Consider the following 17,453-nt stretch of genomic DNA (forward strand, 5'->3'; position numbering starts at 1 on the left):
CTAACGTCTATCATAGGTCGACATTCAGTAAACATTAAATTGTCACAGTTTGTACTTTCAACTTTTTCATCTTCTCTAACCAAAACATGAACAAAAATGGCAGAGCACAAAAACCAACCAACCAACAAAAAAGTTGCTGGTACCAAAAGCCCAGGATGAGGAGTTGCAAAGGAACAGTTCCAAAATACTGGGGCCTTGGGCAGATGGAAAATTACAGATTAAAAATATGCTTAGACTCATCCAGACAGTGTGCTGATTTTTACCAGTGTTAACACTAGGCCAGTGTTTGAATTTAACTTTGAGAAGCGCAATGATGATGGTATTTCACGTAGAAAAACTGTATTAGAAGAGGCCCCCTCTGTGTAAGTGCCTTGACCTACTCAGCAAAAGGTGAATCAAGCCCTCAGGAGCCCTATGCCTTGTAAGTTACAAACATCCCCACTCTGCCCAGGCAAAGAACCTTTGGGATTTATTAAAAGTTGTGACTTGAAAAAGCAGTGCAGTTTTATGTGACCGTGTCTTGCCTACTTCAACAAAAGCCAAGGGTGTCACATTAAATGCAATTTTGTAAAGGGGCCGAGGCAAGATGTGTCATCACCCAGGGAGCCGACCTGATCCAAGGGACCCGGGTCTGTGTGGCTTCCCTACGCTGTTTACTGAAGGCCATTCCTCCCAGTCAGGCCGGACACCAGGCATTCCAAGGGCCCCGGGGGCTGCATTAGGTGGTGAGGCTTGAGCAGAGAGCTGCATTCTTACTACTTAACTCCAAGGTATTATCAGCATAATTGTTTATAAAGTGGGGGAGGAAGGGAAACCCTTCTGAATTCAGTGGGAAGGCCTGGTGGGCCTGGCAGGGACCGTATGCTTCTGTGTTTATGATATTGGGAAATAGACAACCATCACCCATCACCTCTCACTGTCCTCCGTGGCTGCTAAGGAGGCCAGCCCTCAATTTTAGGCAGCTGTGTTTATCCTTGGAGTCCATATATTTGCATCATTTATTTTCCCATCCTGATTTTCTGTCTTGATGCTCCTTTTTTCTTCCTTCCTTGCATGACTTCTCACTGTCAGCTATCCCACACACTATGAGGCAATGCAGCCGAACAAGGTCAACGCTAAAAAGGAAAAGCCTCCCACAAAGACATCTCTTGGGCGGGGGTCAGATCTTTATACAATAAATGCCCTACTGTAGAGAGTGATTTTATTTTCCACCACAACTTGGCAAAAATCCGAAATACCAAGGTTTTACCCCTATACTTCTGCGTCCAGATCGAAACAACACAATCAGGATAATTAGTTTTTTCAAAAGATAATCTAATCACAAAATGTTTCCAATAGCCAACCAAACACATAGGAGAGATCTTAGGTTTAAGTTCACATGAAAGAACATGCATTAACCTGGCTGTTCTCTGACTTCTAAGAGTGTTTGCTATTGTTGCTTTACTTAGCATCAGGGGGGATTCCAGCCAGGGAATCTGATGGTATTTCTAGATTTTCCAGTATTTAGCTCACGGTCCCCACGATCAGTTCTCCTCTGTGTGTGGCCCAAGTACTTAGACATACTACAATTTCTTCTTTCCCCAGGACAACTAAGAAACATTGCCAGTTTCATGAGGAGCCAGGGCTTCAGGAAGAGTGGTACCACATGGCCCCTGGAAATGAAACCTGAAAGAGGACAAATAAGCAGTTAGAAAAATGAACGTACCACCTCGGCGAGTCCCACGTGTCTCAGTTACATCCAAAGCAAAATCCAAATGCTCACTGATACAGTATTATGAGCTTTGTTCCCACAGTTTTCATCTAGTTTCTGACAACTCTAGATGTAGATATTTCACTACGGGTTGGTTCTGGTGGTTGAGGGAATTTAGGAAAGCAATTGCCTAGAATTTAGGTGCCATAAACAAGAATTTTATTTAAGGGGGAGGGGAGCCATAATTGTAAAATTCATTTTGTGACTGTATGGCCAACCTTGTAACTGGAGCTGTTAAGTTTTCCAAAATCTATATATTACATTAGAACAGCATTCTCATGCGCTGAGGACACAAGAAAAATAATCTCATGCACCAAACATACCATGAACATTTTAGCTGAGTGAACAGGAACTCTTAAGCCATCTGTTTTTTTTTTTTTTTTTCCAAGACTTTATTTATTTATTCATGAGAGACACAGAGGCAGAAACATAGGCAGAGAGAGAAGCAGGCTTCCTGTAGGGAGCATAACGCGAGACTGGATCCCAGGACCCTGGGATTATAACCTGAGCTGAAGGCAGACACTCAACCACTGAGCCACCCAGGTATCCCCCATCTGTTGGGCTTTATGAATGACTTACAGTCAGAAAGTAGAAAAGACCAAAGGGAACGGAAAAAAAAGAAAAATTAGTAATTGTTGCTTCCTTCAAGGAAAAACACAACAGGGACCAAAAAAAAAAAAGCCCAACTCTGAATGCAGGATTCAAAGGATACTATGAAAGCAGGATTTTTCTAGTGATTTCAATATTCATATTGTAGATTCTTGACACAACACAGATGATGAACACCTAAGACCTCAAATACTCTTCTCTCTGGATAAAGTGCCACTAATGGACATCCCCAACTAACCAACTCTTCTGCCATCTATGGTACGTTCAACACTGGCTACCAGAAAACTAGTGTCCTGCACAGTGAGAGCCCCTTGGGGACTTCTCCAAAATTATAGCCAGTCACAGAGAACTTTTAGGGAATTCCCAAAGGTCAGCTTTCCTCCCTAAGAAAGTGACTTCTGAGTGTTCCTTTCCATGTGCATCCTTCTTCCACTTTACAAGAGCAAGCCATACCCCTCCCCCATATCTTACAATGATGCCTTAAAGCAGAATGTGAAAATGTACGGGGAGTCAGATCAAGGGACGTTTGAAACGTTGGTGTAAACCTCAGCAAATAAACAGGTTCGAGAGAGTGGGTGACAGTGCATCTGTAGGCAAGTAGGGCAACTTCATTCTTGCTTTTAACAAAACAGAGTGGGTCTGGTCTGATAAGACTGTCCATGAACAGATCACTAAATGTGATACAAAACTACTCTGTGTGTTTTAGCATATACCTTGAAAAGAGACCCAAAACCTGGGTGGCAATGCCATAATAAAATTCCTTTCCTGCCCGGGGAATTGTGTGGCTCACATTCTCAGTACCAATGTCTATAAAAAGTAAAAGCTAAGAATTATCATTGATGTTGGGAAGATGAAATTTAGCTTGGCCAGTAATAATCTAGCCTGCCCTCCCTTGGACCAGGTAGACTAGGAGACACAGATAGAGCCAACTGCAAATAGGAAACAGTATTTCTTTCCCCAGGATGAGCTCTGAAGTATCATAACAACCCCATCTTTTGAGTGACTACTGCTTTTTTACTCACGGAGAAATTTTCTCTAAAATCATAAAGTATCAGAAACTGCTTTTAGAAATTACAGCAGTGAAAGATAAATGTGCTTGGAGAACCTACGTCACACTTTGCCACCGAGCAGCAACCTTGATTTCTAACCCTGGGGCAGAGCTTCACACAGGCGTGTCTGGGCACAGTGTTGCACATCCACCTTCGATGTGCGGTCTCCAGGGAAACAAGACCCTGCACCACCAGCCAGACTGCACTGGACTCCCACACAGTACTGCTTGCTGTTCAGTCTCCCAAAAATGGCTTCATTTAAATTTCACCTAAATTCCACCTTCCCTCCAAATCCTATAAGAGCACCTTTTCCTACATTTGGGGACACACACCATGTTCCTCTGGGATGCAGCTTCCCTCATTTACAGAGAGCTAGGGTAGACCTGATCTGTGACTGCAGGTGGATTGGGCTAGAACCACGTGAACTCTGTCTCCTTCCAACACTCATCCAGGGACACACAAAGTAATCTGAAAAATTCACGGCCTGTGCATCTATTAAGAGATGCATTTGCAATACAATTGCACTTTTATGAAATTATTAACCAGAATTTACCATTCACTTGTCGTCAACAGCCATACCACAAATTACTATTAGTGACAGTTCAATCTGGAGGAATTCTTTTAATAAAACATTTTTTAAATTTTAAGGAAATTGAAAAGAACTGACTCATACCATATTTTGCTACAGAAATATAATAGGGTAGTCAGCAAAACATTCTTAAGCATAAAAATAAATTACACAAATATAAATTTGTTATGAAAGTAGAATGGAAATACATGTTCAAGGAGGAAAAAACATGAAGGCTGTTAAAAAAGGTTTGTGTATTGGGACACCTGGGTAGCTCAGCGGTTGCGTGTCTGCCTTTGGCTCAGGGCATGATCCCAGGATCCAGAATTCGGGATCGAGTCCCACATTGGGTTCCCTGCAGGGAGCCTCCTCCCTCTGCCTATGTCTCTGCCTCTCTCTCTCTTTGCCTCTCATGAATAAATAAATAAACCTTTTTTTTAAAAAAAGAGTTTGTGTATGTATTTTGTAAATACATGATGGTGGGTATCGAGTAGTTGTGACATTCACAATGGATTTATTTAAAACCATAATGGTGGTTTTATTATAAAATGTCAATATTTTATTTCCAGGACACTTGGAATCACATCTTTCTCAACCATTTCTATATAAAATTTTAGAGGTGAAATTTAAAAATGTGAAAGAGGTACATGAACAAAAGTTCTTGAGGACTTCTGTTCTCAAAAGACTGTATAGCACACAGCACCCCGCTCCCCAACAGCAGGTGACTCAGGACCACTGGGTTTACTCTGGAATATGTTCATGTCACTGCTATTGGTTAATGTAATTATCTAATTTAAATAAGAATTATGCAACAGGGCATCCCGGGTGGCTCAGTGGTTTAGCGCCACCTCCACCCCAGGGCCTGATCCTGGAGACCTGGGACTGAGTCCCACGTCGGGCTCCCTGCATGGAGCCTGCTTCTCCCTCTGCTTGTGTCTCTGCCTCTCTCTCTCTCTCTCTCTCTCTGTGTGTGTCTCATGAATAAATAAAATCTTTTAAAAAATTATGCAACAAACTCCAAAAAAATACAGTTGTTATAAGAGGCTTACTCCTAAGAACATCTGATGTATGCTTTGGAAAGGCATGGCAGGTTACTAAAAATAATTCTATTTAATTAGTGTAGGTGGGAAAGACTAGGGGGAAGGATACTTCATAAATTTCTTTTCATAACTTCTTGTTGCACTTTAAAAGAGAAAGAAAAAAAAAAAAAGGCAGAAAAGTATCCAAACCACAGTTTGTAATCCAGTAATTCCCCAGAACTCCCAGATGATACACCTGGGCCACTGGTCAAATATACCAACAGTCCTCCTCGAGCCCTGAAATAACTGATCAGAAAGTCTAGACTAGTACCTTGGGATCTGATTTTCTTTCCTTTTTTTTTTTTTTTTTTTGGTTGTCTGTCTTTTGTCCTTTACAAAATAAGGGCTGAGGTGATTTTTATCTTCAGAGACATGTGGGAACACCAGAAGAATCAGGAGCATGATTTATGCACAACAGGCAACCTGCATAATCTGGCAGGTCCCTACTCACAGAAAAGGCCTTCAGCTGGATCAAACAAAGCAAAGCAAAATAAATGAATGCAGTTTTGTTAGAAGTGAAAATATTTTTAAATAAATAAAATATTCTTACATATCTTTAAGTGGATTTTGTTAAGGCATGTGTCCTTACACCTACCCTTTGACAGTCCAGCCAGGTAGGGCCCTGGACTTCCTATAACTGGTCAACCATAAATTAAAAGTAAACTCCTGACCCTCTTGCTGAGCAAACACATGATTAAATCAATCTATAAAACAATTTTCTAGCTGAAAACCCCTTATAAACTCCACTGGCTGTCGCCTTCTTTGGGGGCACTTCTTCCCCCTGCAGAAACATGGTACTTCCTGACCACACTGACTGGCCTCTCTCCCTCCCTCCTGCTACACCATCCACACTGACCTCCAGTGTTTCCTTCGGCAGCACATATACACACTGACCTCCAGTGCTGTCCCTTGCACCTTCCAGGTGTGCTGTGGCTTGGGGGGAGTGGGGAGTGGGAAGGGCTCTACTCCAGACAGTCCTGTGTCTGGAAGGATTTTTTTTAAGATTTTATTTATTTATTCATGAGGACACAGAGAGAGGCAGAGACATAGGAAGAAAGAGAGTCAGGCTCCCTGTGGGGAGCCCAATGCAGGACTTGATCCCAGGACCCAGGGATCACAACCTGAGCTGAAGGCAGATGCTCAACCACTGAGCTACTCAGGTGTTCCAAAAACTCTGTGTCTGGAAAGCTCTTAGCCAGACAATCTCCTTAGCTAACTAACTCCTTTACGTCCTTCAAGCCCACTCAGACATCTTCTCAGTGGGACTTACCCTAATGACCTAAGTGAATCCTGCAATCTCTCTTGCTCACCTCCAACTCTACTTTTGCCTTTTGCTACAGCCTGCTACCCAACTTCTCACCTGCTACAGAATTTGCACATTTATTATGCTTATTTTTGATTGCCTCTGCCACTAGAATGTCATCATAGTAGATTTTTTGGTTTCCTGATACAGCCTATCCTGAGCACCTAGAACAGAGAGTCTCGCACAGAGTACATACTTAGTAGGTATCCGTGGATTTCCACTGAATTCTAAAGTTTAGAAAAATTCAAAGGTGAACATGGTGGTTACTGGAGGCCCCAGAATGCTTGGAAAGTACCATCTCTTGGGCGAGCACAAATCCTATTTCTGCCTCAGCAAATGCACAGACCCTCATGTGCCAAGGACCCGGGGGTTGAATAACAAAGTCTTGAAGCCAGGTATGCCTGGGTGGCTCAGTGGCCGAGCATCTGCCTTTGGCTGCTCAGGTCATGATCTCTGGGGTCCTGGGATCGAGTCCTACATCAGGCTCCCCATAAGGGAGCCTCTCCCTCTGCCTATGTCTCTGCCTCTGTCTCTCATGAATAAATAAATAAAATCTTAAAAAAATAAAATAAAATAAAACCCTGAAGCCAAATCTAGAGTAGGATCTACTCTAACTATAATGGCTTGTCAGAAATCATCTGACACACAACCATCAGGCATGGCAAAAATGACAAAAACAAAACTGGAACTAATTAACACCTTGAAAATATTAATAATACATTTTAATGGGAGGCAAATTCTGTGACTCTGTCTCTAAATTAGAATTGGGGCAAGGAGTCTAAACAACTTGAACAAGGTCTAAGCAGTCCCGTGAGATCCAAGTTTGAAGTGTAGGCAGCATCCCTACTCCCTGTTTAAGTAATAAAGAAAATCAGGTTAAAAAAAAAAGTGTTATTCCACCAGTTGTCATTTCTCTCATTAACCTAGAAGAGGTGTTGGGAAATTTTTTTTCTGTAAAGAGCCAGAGAACATCTTTTAGGCTTTGCAGGCTGACACTGTGGCAATGTCTCAGTTCTGTTGTTGTAGGGCCAAAGTAGCCGTGGACAATACCTAAACACATGGCCATGGCCGAGTTCCAATAAAACTTTATTTACAAATACACTGTGAGTGAAGTCGGTCTACAAGAAGCAGTTTGCTGAGCCCTGACCTAGTGTAAAATTCAACCAAAATCTATTGCACGTGACATGTAAGAGAAAATCCTGCCTTTATTAAACTGTGCATTAGAAAACTCCATCACTCTAGGCCTGGCTCCCTGTTTGAAAAGTTGAGAAGGGTAAGAAAATCACCTACATCTCTTCTCAGTGCCAGCCTGATGACTTCTGCATAAAAGCATGATCGTTCACGGGACAGTTACACTGGTAAGAAAAATTTGATCAAAGTTTCTTTTTTTTAAAGATTTTATTTATTTATTCACGAGAGATGCAGAGAGAGAGAGAGAGGCAGAGGGAGAAGCAGGCTCCATGCAGGGAGCCTGAGGTGGGACTCGATCCCAGGACCCCAGGATCGCGACCCGAGCCAAAGGCTGACACTCAACCACTGAGCCACCCAGGCGCCCCTAAGAGGGCCAACTTGTGAAATGATACTATAGGCCACAATTCTCTTCCTAACTTGCAGGAGAACTATGTTCCTCTCACAGGAAGACACACACAACGGATGCCCAGTACCTGCTGGGTTGTCCCAGGCATAAGGGGTAGAGGCCAGCTCTGGGCTGTGGAAGCAGTCTCCTTTTCTTCTTTTTCCTCACCTGCATTTTGTTACTTCCCTACCATGATGATTTGTCTTCATTTTTCATACTTAGTAGAGGTGAGCTGGAGAGCATATGACTAAAAATCAACCACATTAGAAGGGACTGGGGATGTACCTCACGTCCTTCTTCAGAAAGTTGATTCCTTCCTCCTCTTGGAGGATTCTGATGCTCTTTCAAACAGATGAGGGGCCAGTGTTGTCTGGCTCTGATGTTCCTTTTCAGGATGCATGCTAGCCCTGGTGCTAAACATGCACGCCACAGTGCATATTAGAGGCCTCTCATCTATTTTTCAGGGGATAAGTTAGAAGGGAAGTTAATTTTTAATAGGACAGCTTTATTGAGATATAATTCACACATAATCGGGGACCCCTGGGTGGCTCAGCAGTTAAGCGCCTGCCTTCAGTCCAGGGCATGATCCTGGAGTCCCGGGATCGAGTCCTACATCAGGCTCCCTGCATGGAGCCTGCTTCTCCCTCTGCCTGTGCCTCTGACTCTCTCTTTCTCTCTCTCTGTCTCGTCATGAATAAATAAATAAATCTTAAAAAAAAATCACACATAACCTGTTTAAAATGTATAATTTAATGGGTTTTTTCTTAGTATATTCACAAAATTGTACAACCATCACCACAATCAACTTTAAAACATTTTCATCACCCCAAAAAGAAACCTCTCCCTACTAACAGACACTTCCCAGGGGCACCTGGGTGGCTCAGTGGTTGAGCATCTGCCTTCTGCTCAGGTTGTGATCCTAGGGTCTTGGAATTGAGTCCCACATCAGCCTCCCCACAGGGAGCCTGCTTCTCCCTCTGCCTATGTCTCTGCCTTTCTCTGTGTCTCTCATGAATGAATAAATAAAATCTTAAAACAAAACCAGACACTTCTCATTCTTCCTTACCCAAACCCTAGACAACCACACATCTATTTGGAGTCTCTGTTGATTTCTGGATTTCTCAAATAAATGGAATCACAGGATTTCTGGTCTTGTGTGTCTGGCTTCTTTCACTTAGTATAATGTTTTCAAGAGTTATTCATGTTGTAGCATGGATCAGTACATCATTCTTTTTTACGGCTGAGTAATATTCCATTGTATATATGAAATTTCATATATTCACTAATCAAATGAAGGACATTTAGATTGTTCCTGCTTTTTGATTATTATGATGCTGCTATGAACATTCACATTTTTGTGCAAACACATGTTCTCATTTCTCTTGGCTATATACCAACGAGAATTGCTGGGTCATATGTTAAATCTGCATTTAACCTTTTGAGGAACTGCCCGGCTGTTTTCTAACGCAGCTGCACCATTGTACATTTCCACCAGCAACAGATGAGGGGTTGAGTTTCTTCACCAATACTTGTTTTGTTTTGTTTTAATCATAGCCATCCTAGTGACTGTTAAGTGGAATCTCATGGTGGTTTTAATTTACATTTCCCTAATTTAATAATATTCAGCATATTTTTTTAAGATTTTATTTATTTATTCATAGAGACACACAGAGAGTGAGAGAGAGAGGCAGAGACACAGGGAGAGGGAGAAGCAGGCTCCATGCAGGCGGCCCAACATTCGACTTGATCCTGACTCCCCAGGATCACAGCCTGGGCCACAGGCGATGCTAAACCGATGCACCACCGGGGCTGCCCCAGCATATTTTCAATATGTTTATTGACCATGTGTATATGATTAGAAAAATGTCTGTTCAAATATTCGGCCCATTTCTAAATTGGACAATTTGTCTTTTTATTATTGAAATGTGAGAGTTCTTTATAGATTCTGAATGCAAGTCCCATACAAATATTAGACTTGCAAATATTTCTTTTTTTTTAAGATTTTATTTATTCATTCGTGAGAGACACAGAGAGAGAGAGAGGCAGAGACACAGGCAGAGGGAGAAGCAGGCTCCATGCAAGAAGCCCAATGCTGGACTCGATCCCAGAACCTCCTGATCATGCCCCAGGCCTAAGGCAGATGCTCAACCGCTGAGCCACCCTGGGGTCCCTAGACATGCAAATATTTCCTCACATTTCATGAGTTTTTTCACTTTATTGATGGGGCCTATTGAAGTAAAGAGGTTTCTAGTGTTGATGGAAATTTACCCCCTTATCTTATGTTTTTTGTGCTTTTGATGTCATGTCATAGAGGCTTTTACTAACTAAAGGCCACAAAAACTTACTTTTAAGTATTTTATACTTTTAGCTTTTATAGTTAGGTCTATCGTTCATTTGGGTTAATTTTTATATGTGGTATGAAGAAGGAGTCTCATTTCATTCTTTTGCAGGTGACAATTCAGCCATTCCAGAACCATTTGTTAAAAAGGCTACTCTTGGGGAACCTGGGTGGCTCAGGTGGTTAAGTGTTGGCCTTTGGCTCAGGTCATGATCTCAGGGTCCTGGGATGGAGTCCCGCATCAGGCTCCCTGCTCGATGGGGAGCCTGCTTCTCCCTCTCCTCATCCCCTGTTCATGTTTTCTCTCACTCTCTCTCTCAAATAAATAAAATCTTAAAAAAAAAAAAAAAAAAGGCTACTCTTTCCCTTAATTGTCTTCACACCCTTTCCAAAAATCAGGTGGCCATAGATTGAGGGTTTATTTCTGAACTCTCAATTCAGCCCCACTAATGTAGATGTCTATCCTCATGTCAGCACCATGTTGTCTTAATAAACTGTAACTTCCTAATAACTTTTGAAACTGCAAAGTGTGAGTTCTTCAACTTCATCATTCTCTCTGTTTTGGCTATTTTGGCTCCCATGCATCCATATGACTTTTAGGATCACCTTGCCAATTTTAGCAAAGAGGCCAGCTGCAATTTTGATAGAGACCAGCTATACCTGTAACTCAACTTGGGGAGTGCTGCCATCTTAACAATAGTGTCTGGTCCAAGGACATAAAGGTCCTTCGACAGACTTAGATCTTTTCATTTCTTTTACTGTATAGTTTTCAAAGAATCGGTTTTACATAGAAGGCAATTTTTTAAGAGAATGTCTTCCTACTTCCTACCACTTACACACAAATGAAGAAGTGGACTGAGGACACAAACATACTGACTAAAACAGACGGAGGAGATCAGATTCAGTCAGCCCAGCTGCAGAGGATCATCAAGTATATTTACACACAGTCTATGGAATATTTTTTTTTTTTTTATCCCACTGAGGACTCAGAATGCTGGTCCTCATCCCGGCTCCACATCAGAATCATTGAGGAAGTTTATTGAAATCAAAATGCCCAGGCTACACATGAGACCAGTTACATCAGAATCTCATGGCTGGTACCCAGTCATACTTTTTAAATATGTAGTTGACATGACAACCACTGGCTAATGTAATGATAACAAGTTTTAGTGAAGTTTTATATTTTATTTATTCATATTTCTTTAGGAGTTATTTATGTTCTACCTTATTCTAGAAAGGAATGGAGCCAACTGATAAAAAAATATAGAAATTAAAATAAAGGGAAGACAAAACAGCCAGGGCAAAGGGGCTTTGGGTGACTCAGTGATTAAGCATCTGCCTTTGGCTCAGGTTGTGATCCCGGGGTCCTGGGATCAAGTCCTGCATAGGGCTCCCCACAGGGAGCCTGCTTCTCCTTCTGCCTGTGTCTCTGCCACTCTGTGTCTCTCATGAATAGATAAATAAAATCTTTAAAATGACAACAGCAGCAGCAAAACAGCGTGAAAAAAAGAAAGCAAAATGAAGCTGAGCATAAAACAATTCAGAATGACTAAAAACGCATTGTCTGATGGTCTCCACTTTCCACGCAAATATGGGTGATAGGATCAGCACCACGACATGGCCCCAAGTCTAATATTAAGGATATTCAGGAGATATTTGGCCACTGCCCAGGGAGAACAGTGGGTGACAGAGGTCTGCACGGGCATCTCCCTGACTAAGTGCTGGGTATTCAACTCACCTACACCTAAATGCCATTACCAGCTCTCACTGAAAAATGCAAATGAAAGTCAAGGCTACGGAATCAAAGAACTTTCAAAATGTTCATCAAAGAAGTTTCAAAATATGAACAACAAAAGCCCTAAGGCAATTTCCCTGGGAAAAGACATAGCTGCCTTGGTCTACAGTTAACGATACTTTGTTCTTCCATCAAAGCAACTATAGACCAAATTAGAAAACATAAACTCTGTGTCTTTTTTTTTTTTTTTTTTTTAATGAGAACAGTGGGTAAGGTCTGTTCAGATGACACCTCTCAATCTGCTTAGTACCTTCCATCTCCCACCTTGGTAATCCCTGTACCTGAATCTGTTGGTGGCTGGGGTGGTTTCCATGTTGAATTCGGCCACTGGCACTCCCCGGGCAGACACCTGGGGTGCAAACATGGCAGCAGGATAAACCACAGAGGAAGTTCCCACCTACAAAGCAAAGGAATGGAAACGGATGAATGACCACACTTTGGGCAGAAGAAACATTCTCAGAAAACCTTACATAAGCTCAGGCAGGTTTGTGGGTCTGGATGTGAGGGAAACTAAGCTACATGGGATCACTGGGAAGCTTCCAAGGGAGAGATGGGAAGTTAGGAGACATCCTTTTGGTTGATCACTAGAAAAGATTGTGCTAGAAAAAATGTAGCACAAATGGAGAGAAATGGCAGATCACTGACTCAGTTTCGTTTCTGCTCTAGGAGGTGATGCCAATAATCTATGCCCCCCTTTTTTTAACATTAGAAATTAAAAAAAAAAAACATATGTGTCATTCATAATCCTACTACCCCAAGATAACAACTGTTCACATTTTGATACATATTCTTTCAGGTTCTTCCCTACAAATATGTATTTACAAATGTGCTTTTCAAGAAAGGAAAGACCAGGGATCCCTGGGTGGCACAGCGGTTTGGCGCCTGCCTTTGGCCCAGGGCGCGATCCTGGAGACCCGGGATCGAATCCCACGTCAGGCTCCCGGTGCATGGAGCCTGCTTCTCCCTCTGCCTCTGCCTCTGCCTCTCTCTCTCTCTCTCTCTGTGTGACTATCATTAAAAAAAAAAAAAAAAAAAAAAGGAAAGACCAGAACACACTGTACAAACCAGCTTTTCTCATTTGACCCTCAGTCATGAGCACTGATGCTACACTGGAATGCACTCAATAAATACTGGCTGGATGAATACACACCCAAGAGAATGTGCTTCTGTTTTTATTTTATTTTTTTTTTTTTTTTTGCTTCTGTTTTTAAAGACATGTTAAGGAAATTCTCAAATATGCATACCCGTCGTCCAATTAATTCCACTTTTAGGAAAATATGTCCTAAGGAAAGGATCTGAAGAGCATACTAAGAAGTTATGTCTAAGAATATTCACCACAGCATTATTTAAGATATGAAAATGTGAAATGGCCTAAGTGTCCAAAAAGAGAGGATTGGTTAAGTATCTCATTTTATATCCAGGAAATAGAACGCCATGCAGCCAATTAAAAGATGATGCAGATCTGTGGATGTACTAATGTGAAATATGCTAAGTGAATTGCTACGCGAATAAAGTTGTTTCAAAACAGAACATACCATCTGAGCCCATTTTTGAATTTTAAACAATATGTATACATCTGCATGAGAAAAGATCTAGACCAAGGGTGGGCAAATGTGTTTCTGTAAAGGACCAGATAGGAATTTTTTAAGGCTTTGTAAGCCAGACAGTCTCCATCATAAATAGTCAACTCTGCCATTAGAGCGTGAAAGCAGCCATAGACAACCCATAGAAGAATGGACATGGCTGTGTTCCAATAACACTTTATTTACAAAAACAAGTGGCAGCCCAGATCTGGCCCACAGGCCACAATTTCTCACTTCTGATCTAGGAAAAAAATACACTAAAATGCTAACAGTGGCTTTTTCTGGATGGTAGAGCTATTGGTGATTTCTAATTTCCTCTTTATAATTTTGTACTTTTTGTATTTTCTCAAATTTAATAATGAGCATGTAGTACTTTCATGCAATAACATACTCTTTTCTTTTTTTCTTTCTTTTTTGGATGGGGAGAGGGGCTTTGTGAAGCCCAAGATATGGTCCTATACAGTTTCATGTTTAAGATTAATACATATTCATTTAGTTCATTTTTCTGTAGGGTACCACAAAATCTCTCCACACACAAATCAGAAGGGAGAAGGAAGGAAAGGGAACGAGGCAGGGGAGGGTGGACAGGGCAGGAGAGGGAGGGAGGGAAAGAGGGAGGGAAAATACAACAAACTCCATCCCAGTTCCAGTGTTCCAGAAAATCTAAAGGATCGGGGAAAGGAGAGACCTACCACTAGACATAAGTCACAGAGGGTCAGCTCTTTGTCAACCTCCTCCAGAATGGCAGGATCCAGGTTTTCTCCAAACCACACGACGTGAGGTCTCAGCAGGCCCCCACACCCTGCCTCTTCACACCTGTAAGAACAGTATTCTTCACCCAACCCTGACACCTGCCCTGCCAGGTCTGCCCAGGTGGGTCACGGGAAGGCTAGGGGCTACCCCAAATCCAGTCTGTCCAGATAGGTGGCTCTGAACCTTCTTATCCTGTATTCCTCCCCTTTCAGACCATGTGAGCTTATCCTGAATATAAAGTACTCATTTTAGGGGTGCCTGGGTGGTTAGTTAAGCATCTGCCTTTGGCTCAGGTCATGATCCCAGGGTCCTGGGTTCCCCACGAGGAGCCTGCTTCTCCCTCTGCCTATGTCTCTGCCTTTTTCTCTGTATCTCTCATGAATAAATAAATGAAATCTCAAAAAAAAAAAAGAAAAGAAAGAAAAGAAAAGAAAAGAAGACAAGAAAAGAAAAGAAAGAAAGAAAAGAAAAGAAAAGAAAAGAAAAGAAAAGAAAAGAAAGAAAAGAAAAGAAAAAGAAAAAGGACAGACAACAGATCCAAATTGGAGTCACTTGTGCTAAGCCCCACGCCAGCAAACCAAGACTTCATACCTAACCTGGCTGCAACTTCAGGCTCTCTGGGGAATATGACCTTTAACCAGTCAATGTGGAATGACCTGGTCAGCACTACTGGGGTAATTTGCCTGAAACACCCCCTTGGGCGCCTTAAAGGAAGGTGACTTTGCCTGAAACAATTCCCTCTTTGCTTAAAAAACCTCCTTTCCCTGCCTCCTCCAGCCTATAAGTCTTCCATTGTGTGGCTCCTTGGGGCTCCTTTCTGTCTGTTTTCTGTCAGCTGCCTGACACATGAATCTCAGATAAAGCCAAAGGGATCTCCAACATTGACTCAGTTGGATTTTGAGTTTTAACAGAGGCTCCTCTTTCCCAGCTACTTTACAGCACACATTGTGTGGCTGCCTGGGAGGAACCAGGCTCAGACCTGCCTCTAACACCCCAACCACATGCTAGTCTCATCAATGGCCTCCTTTCCTGTTTCCTCAGAGGCACCTTTTTCTTGCCCTGACCACAGCCACATTCTTCAGTGTCAATTACTAAAAACCTCTCATCTTTCACTCCCTACTACCTCTAGGTCCTCTTACATACTGCTTCTAAAATAATCCTCCAAACATCATTTTCATCACAACAACCTCCTACTAAAGAACTGACCAGGATTCCTTACTGTTTTAGATCAAACTTTAGAATTTGTTACTGAAAATCCTTACTAAGAATCATAAAAAGGGTTCTGTGATTAAATAAACTGGTGAAATATTAACATATTATAACCACTTTTTAAAGAGGAACTGTGGGGCACCTGGATGGCTCAGTCGGTTAAATGTCTGCCTTTGGCTCCAGTCATGATCCCAGGGTCCTCAGATGGAGTCCCACATTGGGTTCCCTGCTCCATAAGGAGCCTGCTTCTCCCTTTGTCTCTGTCTTACCCCCACTTCTCACAAATAAATATAATCTTTAAAAAAAAATAAAAGAAACAGTGTATTTCAGCATATTAAATGCTCTGAGAAGTCCTGCAGTAAAGCAAACATACTTTGACTTTGTTTAATATGTGATTTCTATATTTACTTTAGCACATAACATGTGTTTTTTTCATGTAATGCCCATCAATATCGCATGGATCTAGTGCTCTATGAAATATTTTAGGAAACACTGTGGTAACATATGGTTTTGAAAAACTGACATAAAAATAATCTTTCTGGGACACCTGGGTGGCTCAGCGGTTGGGTGTCTGCCTTCGGCTCAGGGCGTGATCCTGGTTCAGGGACAGAGTCCCACATTGGGCTCCTTGCGGGGAGCCTGCTTCTCCCTCTGCCTGTGTCTCTGCCTGAGGAGAGGCAGAGGAGAGGCAGAGGAGAGGGAGAGGAGAGGCAGAGGAGAGGGAGAGGAGAGGGAGAGGAGAGGCAGAGGAGAGGGAGAGGAGAGGGAGAGGAGAGGGAGAGGAGAGGGAGAGAAGAGGGAGAGGAGAGGAATCTCTGGAAATCTGGAAAACCAAACACTGATCAAAGCTTTTGTACCCACCGGGGAAGTTTTTCCACTGGGATTCTGGCATCTTGAGCTTCAGGGTCTGGAGCACTGAAGTAAGTAACAGGAGAACAAGAAACAATGTCTTTGGTATAATCAAAGAACAAAGAGATAACACAACCCAAGAAGTCTGCATATTTGCCTGGCAGCATATAGTACAAAACCCATAATTAATGCATGCTGACTTACAAGGGACTAGAAGGACAGACGCCAAACAATTAACTACTGGTGATTATATCTCAAGAGAGGGAACTTGTATGTGGAGAGGGGATGGAGCAGCCGGTATGTTAAAGGGGAGTTTCATGATATGCACTGTATACGTCATCATAACTTGAATCTTCTGCTACAATACTGTACTGATATATTACTTGTGTAATTTATACTGATTTAAAATGGCCAAGTAAGGAGCGCCTGGGTGGCTCAGTGGGTTGAGCATCTGCCTTCAGCTCAGGTCATATCTCAGGGTCCTGGGATCAAGCCCCGTGTCAGGGTCCCTGCTCAGTGGGGAGTCTGCTTCTCCCTCTCCCTCTGCCCCTCCCTCTGCTATTCCCCTCTGCTTGTGCTGTCAAATAAATAAATAAATAAATAAATAAATAAATAAATAAATAAATAAATAAATAAATAAATCTTTTTAAAAAAATAAAATGGTCAAGTAAAAACTTTCTCAATATTCCAAGTCTACTCTTATTTTCTTCCCTAATTATAATAATAGTACTTGTTCATCATAGAATTGTTAGGAAGTTCTAGAAAGATGTAAAGAAGAAATCAAAAAAAAAAAAAAAAAAAAAAGAAGAAATCAAAATTTCCCATAATCCCACCACTCTTAATAATCACTGCTAATAATATTTGGTTGTATTTTCCTCTGGTCTTTTACCTATATATAGACATGCCAACATGAAGGGGGTGTGTGTGTGTGTGTGTGTGTTGGAATCATATTATAGTATTAGATAAGAATTAGATCCTGTGGTTTTCACTTA

General features: G+C 41.9%; 1 protein-coding gene across 10 annotated transcripts in view; it reads right to left on the reverse strand.

Annotated features, from left to right (window-relative positions):
• Positions 1 to 1,184: 1,184 nt before the first annotated feature.
• SIRT5 (sirtuin 5) overlaps positions 1,185 to 17,453 on the reverse strand; it is a 36,165-nt gene continuing 19,896 nt past the window's right edge. For 3 of the 10 annotated variants that reach the window (XM_072813608.1, XM_072813613.1, XM_072813609.1), the window contains 3 exons: positions 16,474 to 16,527; positions 12,349 to 12,464; positions 1,185 to 1,665 (listed from right to left, as the gene is read on the reverse strand). In XM_072813608.1, coding sequence (XP_072669709.1) covers positions 1,451 to 1,665; positions 12,349 to 12,464; positions 16,474 to 16,527 — 385 coding nt within the window. In that variant the 3' untranslated portion in view covers positions 1,185 to 1,450. Of the gene's footprint in view, positions 1,666 to 5,326; positions 5,522 to 7,064; positions 7,209 to 12,348; positions 12,465 to 14,342; positions 14,467 to 16,473; positions 16,528 to 17,453 lie in introns of those variants that run through there. The other 7 variants (XM_072813610.1, XM_072813614.1, XR_012025221.1 and 4 more) reach the window with 6 other exon arrangements.

Source organism: Canis lupus, chromosome 37 (assembly GCF_048164855.1).
Source record: "Canis lupus baileyi chromosome 37, mCanLup2.hap1, whole genome shotgun sequence".
NCBI classification, from domain to species: Eukaryota; Metazoa; Chordata; class Mammalia; order Carnivora; family Canidae; genus Canis; species Canis lupus.